Here is a 16,634-nt window from a genome sequence, read left to right on the forward strand (position 1 = left end):
TTGGATTAGATTTTAACTCCAAATCCTTGGCATGGGCACGTATCCGACTTTGTTCTTTTGTGTGTGTGTGAGAGAGAGTTTAATGTGGGTGGGGGAATTGCTTGGAGATAAAGTAATGAGGAAGGCATTGTTGGATTCTGAGTGTGAAAGGCGTGAAGGCTGACTCATCTGTGTTTATGTCTTTATGAAGTGAGAGAATGAGTTGCAACTTTTAGATAAGACTTTAATAAGGACATGGAAAGGAGGGTGTCAAAAAAGATTATGATTGTACCGATCTAATTTGGGTTAATTAGAGCAATTGGATATGTATCTTGTTTGGTTGGATTATATGATTGGGTGATTATCGAGTTAGTAGATTGAGTTTGACCAGATTAAATCTGGATTAGATCAGGATCTTATCCAAGTCATTGAGTCAACTCAAGAAGATTTTTTATTTTTCCAAAAGAAAAATAAAAGGTTGGGAGTTAGTTCAGGTCAGACCGGTAAAGATGCTTGTCAATATATGGATCGCATCCGATTATTGCAATTATGTCCTACAGTCACAGTTCACTGCACCGAATCTGCAATGCTAAAAACGAATATACATAAGCACCAATTTATGGCAGCATCTTCAATAATGGTATTCTGCTTGAGATTGGTAGCATCCCAAAAGGAACCTGTTGCTTGGGATTTAGATTTCTCTGCAGTGCTTTTCAAGAGATTCATGCAATAGTATTTCAAAGATGAGAGAATTCATGCACTATTATTTCAGACAACTTGAAATCATAAAATCTATGATTTTTTTTATATGATGCATGAACTTGGACATAATATCTCTGAAATCATAATACCTGTTTTAATGAATGCATACAAACTGATAACATAGTAGAAGTATTGAGAAGCTATTTCCCTTCCAAGAGAGCAGTCAAAGCTTCTGCTCTAGTAACAAGCAACTTAGGCAGTTCCATCAAATGCAAAATGGATGCATATTGTGTTCAAACTAATTATTTCTTAATATGTGAGCTTAATCGATTGCCAAATCCAAAGATAATATCAAGTACAACATCATAGAGTACTAGCAGATACATAGAAGAATCATAAAGGAAGTCTGGTCCAGAAAATAAAGGATGTACATGATAGAACATGGGAGTCTATCTCCGATTCTAATCTGGAAAAGCAGCAATATTATTTGGTGTCAGTGTAACTGACTAGAATCAAAAATAAGTTGGTCCATAGGAAGAATTAAGTAGCTGAAACTCCTGGAACGGATTACCATTGCTATGCATGGCAAATGGAACCACTCGCTCTTGGTGACCCAGAGGCTCTCCATCCTGCCAGTAAGCTGGAATCAAGCTCCCTGCCTGAGACAAAGTCTGAGTTGCAGTGGTTTGGTTATTGCCCACAAGCTGGACGTCAGAAGATGGTGGTCCAGGGTCTGGTGAACTCCAAGAACTAGATGACAGAAGAGAGAGAGCACGCTGTAGATCCGGTGCTCTGTGCAAGTTTGAGGCTGTTACAGAGGCTTCCGGACCTGTAAAGATGATAGACAGATGAAGGTAGAGTCAGGTACTTGGTACAATATTTTATTGTATAGTATGAGATTCTTCATAGATATAGATGCGATACTCTATAATCCCTCCTATTTCAGAAAATGAAGGTTCACGTCAGTAAAATGGGAAATGAAGAAAAAATAATAATATATGCAAATAAATCATAATTCCATGTGCTCAGGCATTAGACCAGAGAGAGAATTGTGTTATGAAATGACAATACCAGCAGAGCACTCAAGCAGTACCCTATGGAGTTAAAAACTGAAAATGAGGAGAAAAGACATGCAAAGCAAAGTTTTCTTCAAAACGCCAAGACACCAGTACCCTTCTAGTTAATCCTAAGTCTAGATGAGGAGATATGCATATAGGGACATCCAACAGGCATAGCATCATAATCAAGTGATTTACACAAGCAGATACAGTAACATAACTGGAACAAATTGGTTTCTATAGAAAACCTGTCTCTGAGAAGATTTTTTTTTTGAAAAAAGAAATTCCTACCTCTATCAGAAAATAGGGACATTTAAGCGAGAACTGAAAAGATTCTATATAACCAAGGTTTTCTCAGAAACAAAACACAAACATATTATTCTCTAACCCTATAGTTCTCCTGACATATTCTTCTGTTAATCTAGAAAATAAGAAACAAACAACACTCAGATAATAAATTAAATCAGACTTCTTCAATTTGGGTAAAGGCATTTCAATTGAAGGAACAGATTTAGCCATTCTCTTGGCAGCAAGAGCGGAGAAATAGCAATATTTTAGAACTTCTCCTACAAAGCTTCTCAAAATAATACAATTATTGATAACTTCTGTAATGGTACCTTTAATTGGCAAGGGACTATCTACTTCTTGACAAAGAATTGAGAAAGCATTTGACAGCTGAGAGTTGCCCACATGCAGTTGCCCATCAGTGCCTCCTACTTTTGTTGACTTCATCCAGGACTCTTTTGCTTGTGAGAGCTTGGAGTCAGACATGCCTACCCATGTGGAAGTTATGGGTTTCATCTGATTAACTGGAGGTTTATTCCATAGGAAGCTTATCTGATGTCTATCATCTGCAGCAATGCAGACCGGTCATGTTAGAAGAAAAATGATTCAGCATAACCAACAAAACTCGGGTACTCTTTTTTATGAAAGCTTTAAGAACTCATCTACCCAATAATATCATAAAACAATATGAGAAGAGCGTATCGATGATCTTTTACAGCCTGCTCATAGCATAAAGCCATAAACATCTATGAAGCATTTTGATAAAAACAAAGATCTAGGTTGAAAAATTGCGAATGCTATGAGCCAAAGTCTTGGACAGGCAAGTCCCTTGTCAGAAAATTTTCAAATCCTATTAATCTGGCATGCCAAAGGCAACATAAATCTAATTTAGTGGTTGACTTAATGATTCGATCAAATCTTGGGTTTTGCTAGCAAATAGACTCCATATGTAGATGTATACAAGGTATATTCATACTTCGTAATGTGACGTTGATGAAACCCATTAGGGATCATACAAATGACAAATATTTGGTAAATAATGGATCTTATGTATAACAAAAGTTTATTTCTGCAGGGCCAGGCAGAGAAAGGTCACTCAAAGTATGGTAATGGAAGTAATAGAAGGCTAATATATATTTTCACATATCGCATAACATGCTCCATATTTCCAAAAGGCGGGCACATATGCGGTGTATAGACCACATTATAGAGAGACTGACCGTAACAACATGATAGTAGATAAGTTGAAGTGCAATCATGGAGTTATCAGCTATCCACTAACTCTTATTCTCATGTAATAGAAACAAAAAAAAATGATGACTAATCAAACACCAATAACAAACAAATCATCAACAAGATAGTTCTGTCTACACACCCATAGTTCTACTAAGAACCAACAGAGCATCTCTAAATAACAAGTTAAAAAAGAATAGCTATCAAGAAGTAAACCTTACGTCTACACAGCTTCAAACATGGACAGGGTTGTCATTTTAGTTTTTGTGAAGATCAGAATCAGAAAAGAAAACATGACATTTAATTTTCTAAATTAGAAGACAGTTAATGCATAATTGCCACTAAATCAGAGAAAGACAGGGGAAAAAGTAGCTTAGTTACTATATAACCAAGAAGTGAAGTGCCTTAAAATCTTACAAGAATCAGAAAAGAAAACACTGAATATATCTTCATATCAAATATTTATTCTTCATGGCTGATATATACTTGTATAAAAAGGAGATATCCAAATAACACGCCAGTGGCCAATTTAAATGTCTATTATTTTTGAACTATATCAAAATTAAAACTTATTGAAGAAATCTACAGCATTACTATTGGCTATAAGCAGCATGACAATAGACAAGAGATGTTGTGATAAGCACCAGTTGTGAAAAAGAAAAATCAATTCAACAGGGGCAATGATCCATACAATTCTGGCATTACCATAATATGATGAAGAAAGCATTGCAGGGTTAAAGGATAACTCAGTTGGCTGTGGCTTGCGTCGGCGTGCATTATGATCAGACAGTCGCCTGCGGCAGCTCCTCTTTTTCTCATCAAACTCAGATAAACCATGGAACCTTAAATATGACCAAGAAATTATTCTCATCAAAAGGAGTTTAAAAATTATATAAAGAGGAAAAAAAGACATCCTGCCTTTCCAGAAAAACATAGCATCAAATTGTTGGCCAAGTGATCATTCTCAAATTTAGGTACCTGCTACATTGCTGGCAAAATCTAAGCTCCTTCCCCGCAACAATGACACGGGGGCACTTTGAATGGCTTTCGCATACTCTATGTTTGCGGTGGTAATCTTTAGCTGCGCTGAGATCGATATTGCAGCCCTCAACTTGGCAGAAGCTATTCTGTATATTAGACTGCAAAACCTTAGCTTTCTTAACCGATGCAACCGGCACAGGGGGCGTCACAACAGACAAAGAAGACTGCGGCAAATCTTCGAAGTAAGTCCTCTTTCCAAGCTTCAAACCCATCGACGAAGAAGACCCGGCATCCGGCGCAGTGGCCAGATCGTTCTTCTTGGGTGAAATCGTAGCATCTAGCTTGGGAAAAGGATCCAGCAAGGCCGAGATGGAGCTCTTGGACGAAGAAGCCCCCGAAGAAATAGCAGACCCGTCATCGAACACCTTGAGGTCATCCCAATCCCATAGCGCCGTAGTCCTCGCGTTCCACTCCATCCCAACTTGTCGACTTGAGATGAAATCCCTCTTTACCTTTAAAGATCCCCACAGATCTCGAACTGGGTTGACTTGGGATTGATCCGTAAACCTAATCTACTGAACACCTACATCAAATTAACCAAGAAAACAAGCAGCTTTTACCTGCTTCGCAGATGAGTCAACGGAGCATACATGGCTAGTAGAGGAGGAGAAGTTTTCTGCAGATCGCGAAGCGAGAAAGGAAGGAGGAGAAGCTAAGAAACCCTAAAAGAGGAATTTTAGGAACGAGCACGCCTTCTATTTATTTATTTATTCATTTATTTATGTATTTTTCTTCTTCTTTTCCTTCTCATATTGTTTTTGGGCATATGTTGTGCAGTAAGCCATCGTTTTCTCACACTAAGCATGGGATCATAGATGTTATCTTCCATTGGAGAAGGAAGGAGATGATCGTCATCACAACCAATTAACCATTCATCGGTAGATTCGGAATATTCTCACCTACCTCCAAAATCCAAATCCAAATCCAAATCCAATCACTCATGAATCATGATGGATCTTATTACTCTCTCTTTTAATACACACACATATATTAGGTACTGTCTTTTTGCAACCTAATTATACTTTATTTTTTTATTTTTTTTTGACTGACAATAATAAATTCTAGTGGGCATGACATATAAATTATGTACTCTATTATTATAGTAAAATGTGTACCAAATATCTAAAACATATACAAATAAAAAATTATGTTCGATGAGTAGGATATCATATGTGGTGTGGTGTAATATTTAATGATTGGGAGCATTTACAAAAATAGTGAGGCCGTTTGATTAAATATGAGGTATTAATGTAAACAAAAGTTTTATTTCTTTTTTTTTCAATTAAAAATTAAGAAAATATCTTTTAACAGCCACTTAATTAAAGTAGATGCCAAGATGAACTCATCATAATTATTGAAAAAAAAAATTATAAATTAAAAAGTGATTTTTATATTACACTTTATAAGTATAGATAAAGTTATTCTGGATATACTTAGAATACAAAATCGTGTACAACTTCTAGTTCTAGGTGGGTATATGTTTACGTATCAGAAGACCCCATGAGCCATATGTATGTAATTACCATTTTTTATTGCAACATTTGCTAGATCTCATAGATAATTTCTGGCAGAAAACAAAACTAGACTATCAAAATTTTGACCAAAAGAATGCCTAATTGTGAAGATCATGCAAAAATTGTGTCCTAAATACAGGTCATAATCTTACCTGTGACAGTTTGCAAAGTTTCAAAGTAACATTTATTTTTATAACTCCAAGATCATTGCAATTGCAAATTTTTATCACTAGAAGCATAAGAATTTTTATGAGTCAACTGTGCATGCCGCAGACATGAGATCCTCTTTGCTGCTGGTGGTCTGTTACTGTTAGCTGCTGCAACTGCTGCTTAGTGCTTACAATGACATTAGGTACAGCACTCAGTCTTTAACCTTGCATGCTTGATAATGTCAACATTGCAGGCGTCAGGTCCACAGGATCCATTGCTTGAAGCAAAGCATGATGATTTCATGGCCAACGAAGAAGATTACCATGTTGCAGATCAGATAACAGTCACATATCCCCATGAACAGTCGGCTCCAATACCCCATGTCTGAGCTTGCTGTTCTGTTAAATACTCTTCCTGTCAATTTAAGCCTTAAAGAAGATATGATTTATAAACCATTACCCCCTGGGTACTTCACTCTAGTCTCAATGCAGTGTTAAATATGGAATACACATACATCAGAGATGAAGTCAGAAGTTAAACACAACTTTTTCAATGTTTCATTAAGGCTATCGCAGAAGTGATGCAGAAATATATGACGTCGTTAACTTTTCATGAATGCAGAATGTTGAATTTGTAGCAATGCAATGGAAACTAAGAGAAAGAAGAAGAGCACGCAGATTTATACTATTCAACAACTTCATATTGATAGGAGAGAGCAATCATTTCACTACTCTTAGAGCAAATTGCATGAACTATATATTAACCACAAAGAAAATATTCCAAACCTCTTCTAAAGGAAATTTATATATAAGTGGATATATTTCACAGCAGTCTCAACAGGTAGGGAAAAATAAAAACTCTTGCAGAATGCCAGTACAATAGGCACCCACCTGCTTCCCACTGCCCTTTAAATCCACATTCTTGGTGTAAGCATCAACTTTGCAGTTAAACACAAGTGAAGAAAAGTCAAAAGGTTACAACAAATGACCCGCCGTATGACTGGACCAGTGAAAGAACATGGCCTCCTTGTTCAAAGCTTCTCTTGCGAACCCATGCTGCAGATAACTCCAGTGCTAATGAATCACCGGTCAAGATTCAGTAGCACAAGGCAGTTGCTCTGATGTCAAGGATTGACATCGTACAATCCTTACAAACTGAATACATCATACTGAAGAGTGAGAATTATAAAGGTCATAATACTTTAGAGTCATAATACCGAGAAAATGATGTCGCCAGCATTTCTTGTCTCAAATTGAGATATGATCACTCAATCTACGACCACTTGTTTCAAGGGGAAAGAATGATACAGTCACCCCTGAAAGGAGCATTACGAGCTCAAATAAAAAAACTGCAATGGTCTCATGACAGCCATGTACCAAACTGACAGCCACGAGGGGGCATAAGATCCCGCCAAACCTTGCAATTGAGCTTGCAAACCCAACACCTGTAGCCCTAACTGAGGTGGGGTATATCTAAAAAGGATAAAAATGACATTGTCAGAAAAAAGTTGAATTATAGATAGCAGATGCTTTTAGATCTAGAAGCATGGGTTCAGTACAATATCACATTATCCATTAAGGAGTAGTAAAAAAGTTTGCCAGAAAACAAGCAACCAAATCTTGTTTGTTATACAAGATATACCGCAAAATGATGCGTAGAATAACTAGAGTTGGAGTAATGAGTGCTGGGTAGGGAAAACAAAAGGCTGTTGCTCTAGAGACAATTTTATTCTGATAAGATGCCTGTGACCCTTTCCCCACTATATGAAATTGAAGAAAATGGAAATACAAGTATTTATCCAAGAAGGGTGGATGTATACTATACTGACCTTGCATAATCTAGTTATTGGTACATTATGATTTTTTTTATACCAGTTGTCCTTCGTCTATTCTGGCATGCATGCTGTCAGGGACTAAGCAAGTCCGTGACAATGCGCTGGATGCAGCCTGGACCTTGTGAACTAGCAAGCTACTCGTTTCACTTTTACTTTTCATTTTACTCAGCACTTAATTTACACAAGTATGAATAAATTGTAGATTTCTATAGCACTACTGATCAAAGGCCATGTTATGTTTTTCCATCATTGCATGCTAGAGCATATTATTATCTCCACACACAGAAAGATAACTCACTTTAGTGCAATGACTGTTGATAGATCAGCATTTTACACATCCAAAGAAACAGAACCAGGAAACATGCCTCCTATGGTACCAAAATGAGTTCATAAACTTCAACTAGTACAGCATTCACAATTTCACACCTATGGTTTCAAATGAGTCCCTGGTTTTCATATATTGATACCTAATCACCAGTTTAGGTACGCAGGCCTCTTCAGAGGTTTCTAAGTTCAATGGACTAGCGTGGCATGGCTGAGCAAAAGAACCTCTCTTCCTCTCCAAGGTAGGTGAATGATGGGAAAGAAGTGATATTTGATTCCCCTGTTCCTATCCCCTCACCCACCCCACCCCACCCCACCCCCACCCACCCACCCCAAAATGCACCCTCATTGAATCAAGCAATTGCCGAGCATTGGACAGTGAATCCTGCCCGTCATGAATTACCTCTCAATTACCCACCACTCTGTGTCATGTCACCTCGATGACAATAATTTTAGTTAAACAAAAGGGTCCGACCAAGTGGCAGTGGAACTCTTCTAAATGCATGCAGGTCCTAAGATATTATTTTTCTATCCAGATTCAGTCATACTATAACCACAAATTAAATGTCTTCAAGAACACCAAAAATGTAGAAAACAAAAACAATGGCATTGAAAAATATTATAAGATTCTCTTACTGACCTCTGGTGCATAAATGTGTAGGATGGTAAAACTTGAGGAAATACAAACCCGAGCACTGAACAAGCAGACTGTTGTTAATACTTCTGTCTGATGAAATGCAAGAGGAGCTAAGCAAAAACAACTTATATAAAGCATATATGACATTGAAAGCTTGCGACCAATCTTATCCACAACCGCAGCCGATAGAAGAAGCCCTGGAATCTCTGAGTGAAATAAGAAAAAGTCTTAGTACTGGGAAATTGCATATGAATTACCAAATGCATCTTCCAAAGAACTATAAGTTAATACGCTTATCAAACATACCGCCAAAGCTTGTAATAAATATATTTTTGTACAGGCTGATTTCATTTGTATGGCTTGTTCGCACCTCTTCAGGTCCGCATATCCTATTCCCGTTACTTAATTCAGCAGTAAGTAAAACAACACCATAGTACAAAAATGCATGCCCAAAGAAAACCATCCAAAGAAGAAGAGTTGATCTGATTAAATTTGGAGATAAAAGCTTTAAAATAGCATTGATGCCCCCGATTTCAGATTCCGCAACATAATCAACAACCCCCTTCCTAGCTGTAACTAGTTGTGTGGCTTCCGAGGAATCAATAATTTCATCCAGCTCGATTTTGTGATCAGAAATAAGTCTGCCAGGTGGGAGCTTTACATGGTTCACTCTGGCCATTTTCTCCAAAACATGAACTGCATCAGTGATTCTGCCTTTCATGCACAGATATCTTGGTGACTCAAGTGTGACAGGATAGAAGAGGAGCAGAGCAAAAGACGGTAAAGATGAAAACACTAGCAACCACCTCCAGCCAAATGTTGGCATCACAGACTACAAAATTAAACATAAAGAAGTTCTTAAAAGAAGTAGAAACTAGAATCCAGAGGGACATATGGGATGTTGTAGGAATTGCAGACAAATTCCAATCGCATTTTAGTTAGTACAAGTATCATACTAAAGCAACCTCTGATATTAGCTTATTTAATACAAGCAAGAAGTTGAGCTTTTCAGTTTTAAAACCCTAGGACTCACAAGCTTTTGCGAGATTGTTAGTCAAAATTCAAGTAATTTAACTCCTTTAGAATATACAATGAGTAGTTCTGTAGTTGTCTCCAGAATTGACTCATTCATCCTGAGAAAGCCATGAATTCTGTTTTAAGGCATCTATACCATGTCTAACTTGTATCATTTTAGGCGAGTTGTCGCCAATAAAGGTAGAGAATTAAATTTGAAGCAGAACTATTTGAAACAAATTAGAGAGCGTATAGAAAGTCACAATATACCCAAGCAAGTGAAGCTTCCAGTATTGTGCCAATAGTCCAAAAGGCTGAAAAAATAACCATCCAAGTTCCTCTGTTTGGAGCAGGAATGAACTCAAGAAACCAAGAAGCAAGCACAGGCCCACCTCCCAATCCAATGCCAACAATAAATCTCAGAGCAATCAAGGTCAAATAATTTGGAGCAAAGGCACTGAGAAAACCGGCTGCACCAGTCACCAGGGCTGTAAAGTTGAATCCGACCCTGGAAAGGTAGCACACCAAATGCATATTATTAATATTTATAGGAGCACATAATTCACAGTGGCATGATAAAATAATAAGAATACTGTTACATTGCATTCATGTGGAATTTGTTTTTCGCACAAGGTAAATGCAGGGGCATTATAGTATGAAAAAGTGAAAATCCCTAAATAATTATGTGAGTATGTAACAACCATTGACAACTGATCCCAACACATGCATATGTATTCCTGCATTATTCTCATAAAATTCAGATTATTACAATACAATTAAAGTAAGAAGACTTTAATAGAACCAATGACACTCCTCTTGGCTTTTTGTGACTTACTTGTGTAATGTCTAACTTTAAACTTAAAGATCACCCAGTTCTAGCTGAATAAGCTATTGAAAAGAAATTGTAAGCACTACATGGTTTCAATACAAGTACGATGTGAATGCAACCAGAGGATCTCCAGTTTTAGGTTTGCAGAATTTCTATCAATGTGTCGTACAATGTGAAAATCAAGATCAGCAATTCCTTTCCTCATATTATCTCACAGTTTTAGGTTTGCAGAATTTTTATCAATGCGTCGTACAATGTGAAAATCAAGATCAGCAATTCCTTTCCTCATATGATCGTGCTTGAGTATCAAGTGCATTTACCAAGACTTAAGGATCACAAACTTCTCAGAAAGTGGAAGAACAAGAAATGAAAAGAGCATAAATGTTAAGAGGCAGGAATAAATGTGAAAACCCTGTAGATATCCAAAGGTAGCAAAAAAGGACCTGCCTTCTCCCATAGTTGTCCGAAACTATTCCCCAGGAATAAGCTCCTACTAGCATCCCAACAAAGACGACACTCGTGATGAGGCTCTCCTGGTGAGAAGATAGCTCCCACTCTGATTGAACGGAAGGCCCGACAAACGACAGAAGCATCATCTCCATTGCTTCCGAAATCTTAGCCATCCCTGAGTAAGCAAGCACAAATGCTTGGAACTTCCCAAATCCCATTGAAATGAGTGCCTCATCCACAGTGTAAGTAGATTCTCCATTCATCTGCAAAACCTAAACAAACATCAGAAAGAGATCGACCTTAACTGTATGACACTCATCAAAAAGCAAGTTAAAAGCTTATCTCATTTCATAAATCTGTGTACTTTTAGCCACTATTGAAAAAAAAAAATCTCTTCATTACAACTTAATAACAGTATAGGTTGTCAAAATAAACTCCAACCGCCCAAATTCAAATCCAAACCTAGCATACTATAGAAAATTTGAAACCAAACAAAACCCTAATCATAGTTCTGACCGATCAAGCGGCAAGCGATCTGCTTTCTATATTCATTTGTTATGAATCCTCTAATACGAAAGAAGAGGGGCATCAAAGAAGAGACTTTGACCTGAAATAGAAGAGATTTTGGGGGACAAACCTCTGATACCTATCAGCCTTCTTGCTCGTTCTTTCGGTATTGCTCACTCTTTCACGGTGGATCGAAGCAACCCTTAAACTAATTTGCAGCAATAACAAAGCAGGGGAAGAATAGAATGGGAGAAGGAATTCGAGAAGGGAATCATGGGATATAAGACAAGACAGGGTACAGCAAATCTCCTACTTGAATGGAACGATCTCACTTTCTTTAGGTTTATTTACAATTAACCCCAAATATCATCAGATATTTGCAAAGTTAGCCCTTCAGGATGGGCCTTTGTGAAAGAAAAAAATCCCTTCAAAGTTTATTCTGTTGCCAAAAATAAGGGGACGGCAAATCGTAAGTATTAGTTAATCTAAGTTAAAAAACGAATAAACCCTAGCTTAGTCTTCTCCGCTCCAAATACCAACATCTTCGCCTTGGGCATATGATATCAAACAAAGACTAGAGTTGTACTATTTTGTTCTTATCTAATTAAGTTGATTAACCAAAATTAATCATGGGCATAGCGAAAGTTGCTTGGCCTAATAGCACAATAACCTAGGGATGAATTCGAAGCCCTTAATATTTGAAGTTATGATGCTCTTCCTAAAATAATTTGATAATTTTCTGCTGGTTGTATTCTTGGCAGCTCTTGATTGGCTGGAAAGTCAAAATTTAAGAAGTTTTGATCATTTTTTCAGAAAAAAAAACCCAAGGATAGAAAAATTGGAACACAAAGTAAGTCCCAATGCTGATCAGAAGATGATTTGGACCCACATTAGATATATACCGCAAACAAGGATATGGATACTGAATCCTGCTCCATAAATCATAATTAGATAGAACATTCTTCCCATTTACACAGAATTAGAAAACACAACGTTTTGATTACAATGCCAAATTCCTGTCGATCCAAAGCAATATGCAAGACTAGTCGGATTCATAACCAGAAGATACATTACAGAAGGATTTGAGAAGTGAATCCCATCTTTGTAACTAGATGAAAGCCTCCCAAAATTCCGGTCTTGCCACGAACATTTGCATTATTGACGACACAAAGACCTTCAATCTAAGAGAATTACTGGGTTAGTTTATTGAAAGAAGCCAGATGATCTGCTGATGCTAAGTAGGCAAGTGGTCAAAATGAATCCTCTGGAGTGCTGACTGCTGAGGGAATGGACATCCTGTTAGAACTCAAAAAAAAAAGAAAAAAAAGAATAGCAAAAACAACTGAGTTATTGAAATTCCTCAGAAAACAAAATAATAAGAATTACTAAGATGTTACCTGCCCAGTAGCTAAAGCTCTGATGGTGCAGCTACTTCAGTTAAGTGCTGTTTACCGTGGAGCATTCTATGCATCTCATAAACTTTCGTCTGCACACTAGCCATTTTGTCTTGCATCTCTTATACTTTAGCTCCAAGTCTAACATTTTGTCCCTCATGGAGGATACCTCCTTTTCAGCTAACCTTTTAACCTCTGCGGTCATCCTCAGAGACTGGTGATGGCTTCGTCTTTCACCCCATATATCAGTGGGAGAGGGACCCAGCCCATATGTTCGCACATGGCCACTTCTGTCATCTCCCATGACTTGGGAGAAGATGTCCTCTCAGATAGTGCTGCTTTGTGAGCTTTCTGATTGCTGACCAGCGCATTGACTAAGACGTGACTGTGATTGGGCCAAGTATTCAGGTAATGTAATTGATCAAGTAATTGTATAATTGTATTTAACAGTAAATTGGAGGAAGATGATGGGATTTACAAAGTTTAAACGTTTTCACACGCACGATTGCATCCGATGATGCCTCATCCATGGGCCTCCCATCCTTGCGCGTATGAGTCAATATGTATACCTCATCTCATGTTGCCTCCTTTTTAGGTTTCCTCAATCTCTATCCTTGTGTAAATAAAAACTTATTGCACAATGATATGAACAAACAAAGTACATAACACAAGCAAAATTACCTCCTCTTCACGTATCTGCGCAAAGCTCTTTGTGCCAGCAACATGGGTAGTCTTTAATATTTTTGGTTAGCTTTCTTTGTAGAGCTCCTTGCCTGTACACGAAAAATCCAATTTTCCATTGACACAAAAGAGGAATAATACATCAGGATTATTCATTTTCAGCATGTATATGCAGCATCTTCCCCTCTTCAGATCTCCAAAATGTGACTAGAATTGGCCACTGACCTGCAAGGACTCGCAAATCTCTATCAGCCAGACGATCTTCATCTGTCTCATGAGTATCATAATGATCATGTTTTAAGTCAGACTTCCAATCCTTCCATTTTTTGCCTAGAGACTTTAAGACTCAAGTTTGATGAGACGGGTCAATGTCAAACTTTGAATACATTATACATCAAACCAATTATATCATCAGATAGGAAGTAATATGGGAAGAGGAGAGGGGACAAAAGATAAAGAACATTTGTCAAGTACCTGGACAACTTGCCACATTATGTCCTTGTTCTCATCTGGCAGAGCTCTCCAATCAACATAAATAAGAGGTGCCAATTTCCCACCCCGTGCAATGGTGCCAAGAAGCTACGCAAGGTAGTTGCTTCTTTTCCAACAGGTTGGCCCACACTGTTGAAGTTGACATGTATGAGATCACCTTCATGCCTGCTCCACACTTTTAAGGCACAGTGTTGGGCCGTGTTTCTTCTTGCATTTCCTTCCAGAAGCTACTTGATGTAAAGCTAATTAGGATATCCTTTCCACGAGTATAAGGACATTCTACACCTTAATTATGCAATAAGACAACTTCATAATGACATGAACCCATACATAAGCTATACAAACTTACCAGTAGAGAGATGCAAACATAAGAAAAATATATTTAAAGTTTTAAACGCCAAATCCTCAACTGATTAACTAGCTGGTATGGCTCTTTGAATTATAAGAAGAGAACACTAAAATCAGAAAGCATGTCCACCTTATTAGGTGCCAAAACAAAAGCCATGTAAGTATGCAACAACACAGTAAAACTTACTACTAGTATCTGAGTCATCGTGATGCTGAGAAGGCTGCAACTGGACCGACTTTTGCTGGCCCTCGCCAACAGCTGGTTCGAATACATTAAGCTGAGATGACTCTTCAGAGGTTGAACAAGGTACCTTGCGCTGATGTGCCAAATTGGTGCTCGGTTGAGCAAGGGCAGGCGCAATTTGTGCAGGATACAAAGTATTATAGCATTGAAGTCGCTGGTATAGCATTGATAGCAGCTGTTGTGGAGGTTCTGAAAATGATCAACCGAAGATGTTATATCATATGAAATTGGCGAGCAGAAACATACATGGTATTGAAGAGGAATGATGCTGCCTTGGTCTGGCTTGCAAAGTTTTCCTTCAGAACTCACTATAACTAAAATATTTAGTTGTTGTTTGAGTTTTCTCCTCTCCTCTTTTTTGAGAAAAAGTCATTCCTAATGTTGTAATTGATTACATAAGTGTACAATATGGTGATTAATGTTGTGAACTATTGATTAATTTGGTTGTTAAAGTTTGCTGTATAATCGTGCTTATTTGTTTAGCAGATTAGAAATATTATGTTAGTAAAATGTCTTATAATTTATAAAGGGATAATCGTGTTTACCGGGTCGTGTTATTTAATGTGTTATCAGGTTAAAAATATAAGAAACGGGTTAACATGTTATCATGTTATTCGGTAAACAGATTTATCGAGTTGGTTACCCGGTTGAAATTCAGATTTATTTGTATTTAAAAAGTTTAACCTGTTTATTAAACTGGTTGTTTTCGTGTTAGCACTATCCTGGCCCGACCCAACCAGAAGCCAACAAACCCAACCGGATTGCCACCCCTATGTACATGTCTCTTTTAAGTATGATTTTCTAGCTTCCTGAAGCTCCTAAAAAGAGCAAGAGCAAGATATTTTTATTAGATTGCATCTATTCAATTAAACTAGTTCATAAGCAATTCATTCTCTTCTATTACTAAAAGTGCTTCATAAGAAAATGTTTAAGGTTCTATTACAGATATGGGGCAAACACTTTTCTTTCCTACTGTTCTCTGTTGATTTCTCAAAACTTCCTGCAAGCCACATCTGATCAATTAAACTAACATTTCTTGGACCACGGAAACTAATCGCAATTAAACACAACCAACACAAAATATCGCACCTCATCGACCTCCACGGGTGGAGGAGGCAGGGTCAGCCGCGACTCATATAGAGGCATCAGAATCGCGGTAATGACAGCAGCGGCAGATGCGGAGTTCGTCGAGCCCTCCAGCTCCCTGAGCTTGGACTGGTCGACGCCGCACTTGGGGCAGGCGACGCGGCGGAGGGCCTTGCAGGCGGCTCAGGGGAGCTGTATCTTATCGGGGTCGACGCCTCGGGGGGCGAGAAGTGCAAGTGCAGGGCGGCGCTGTGGCGGAGGCGGCGGCATGAGTTCCGGCGGCAGCGCTTGAGGGGTCCAGCAGTCGGGGCAGATGAACTCCGTCAGCTCGGATTCCACCTCGAGCGTTTCGCCGGCATCGAACCTCGCAGCTCCCCGGCGGAAGATCCATTAACACCTCTCTCTCTCTCTCTCTCTCTCTCTGAGAATCATGAGGAGAAGAGGGAGGGTTTAAGTTAACGTGTAGTGAAAGAGATGGGCCAGACCCAAGCCAAGGCTCAACCCAGCCCACTGTCAGTTTTGGTCCAAAATCCACACAACGGATCAGTACAACAAGGTTTGGGCGAGACGGATCGAGGAAAGAGACTGCGCCGCCTCAGGTTTGTCGTTAGCCCGCGGCCCAAAAGAGCACGTGTCTCCAATTGATACGATCGGAGGTAATATTATAATAACGATCACAATTCGTAATGAATTGAGAGGGTGTCACGGTTGCGATTTGAGTTCGCCATGCATTTCTCATGTAAGAAGTAAAAAAAGAAGGGTGCATATATTCTTTTTTGACGAGTCAGAGGGGTGGATATATCAAATCCTTCCAAAAAAGCCAAATTAGTAT

General features: G+C 38.4%; 2 protein-coding genes and 1 long non-coding RNA gene across 13 annotated transcripts; all 3 read right to left on the reverse strand.

Annotated features, from left to right (window-relative positions):
• Positions 1-983: 983 nt before the first annotated feature.
• Positions 984-5,132, reverse strand: LOC140789769 (squamosa promoter-binding-like protein 11). 2 transcript variants are annotated; one of them, XM_073139589.1, is made up of 5 exons: positions 4,859-4,988; positions 4,236-4,750; positions 3,963-4,099; positions 2,357-2,590; positions 984-1,510 (listed from the first exon to the last, which is right to left on the reverse strand). In XM_073139589.1, exons 2-5 carry the CDS (start codon positions 4,712-4,714, stop codon positions 1,194-1,196), a joined length of 1,167 nt encoding a protein of 388 aa, XP_072995690.1. In that variant the 5' UTR covers positions 4,715-4,750; positions 4,859-4,988; the 3' UTR covers positions 984-1,193. The 2 variants fall into 2 exon arrangements, with proteins under 2 accessions (XP_072995690.1, XP_072995689.1); XM_073139588.1 differs by having other exon boundaries at positions 4,236-5,132.
• Positions 5,133-5,907: 775 nt separating this feature from the next.
• Positions 5,908-11,858, reverse strand: LOC140789370 (organic cation/carnitine transporter 7-like). Of its 9 annotated transcripts, none has more exons than XR_012109163.1 (7): positions 11,688-11,857; positions 11,048-11,313; positions 10,042-10,279; positions 9,064-9,589; positions 8,761-8,963; positions 6,853-7,434; positions 5,908-6,355 (listed from the first exon to the last, which is right to left on the reverse strand). XR_012109163.1 is itself a non-coding variant. In XM_073139042.1 (6 exons), the coding sequence occupies exons 2-6, from the start codon at positions 11,055-11,057 to the stop codon at positions 7,210-7,212; spliced, it is 1,206 nt and encodes a 401-aa protein (XP_072995143.1). In that variant the 5' UTR covers positions 11,058-11,313; positions 11,697-11,858; the 3' UTR covers positions 6,738-7,209. The 9 variants fall into 9 exon arrangements, 5 of the variants coding, with proteins under 5 accessions (XP_072995143.1, XP_072995142.1, XP_072995139.1 ...); XR_012109159.1 differs by having other exon boundaries at positions 5,908-6,360; XR_012109160.1 differs by having other exon boundaries at positions 5,908-6,376.
• Positions 11,859-12,501: 643 nt separating this feature from the next.
• Positions 12,502-16,294, reverse strand: LOC140789371 (uncharacterized). Of its 2 annotated transcripts, none has more exons than XR_012109165.1 (8): positions 15,806-16,294; positions 14,660-14,905; positions 14,107-14,351; positions 13,858-13,969; positions 13,633-13,724; positions 13,430-13,559; positions 12,955-13,336; positions 12,502-12,853 (listed from the first exon to the last, which is right to left on the reverse strand). It is a non-coding gene; the product is annotated as an uncharacterized lncRNA (long non-coding RNA). The 2 variants fall into 2 exon arrangements; XR_012109164.1 differs by having other exon boundaries at positions 13,858-14,008.
• Positions 16,295-16,634: the final 340 nt, after the last annotated feature.

Source organism: Typha latifolia, chromosome 5 (assembly GCF_019914945.1).
Source record: "Typha latifolia isolate L0001 chromosome 5, TyphaL0001v2, whole genome shotgun sequence".
In the NCBI taxonomy this organism is placed as follows: domain Eukaryota; kingdom Viridiplantae; phylum Streptophyta; class Magnoliopsida; order Poales; family Typhaceae; genus Typha; species Typha latifolia.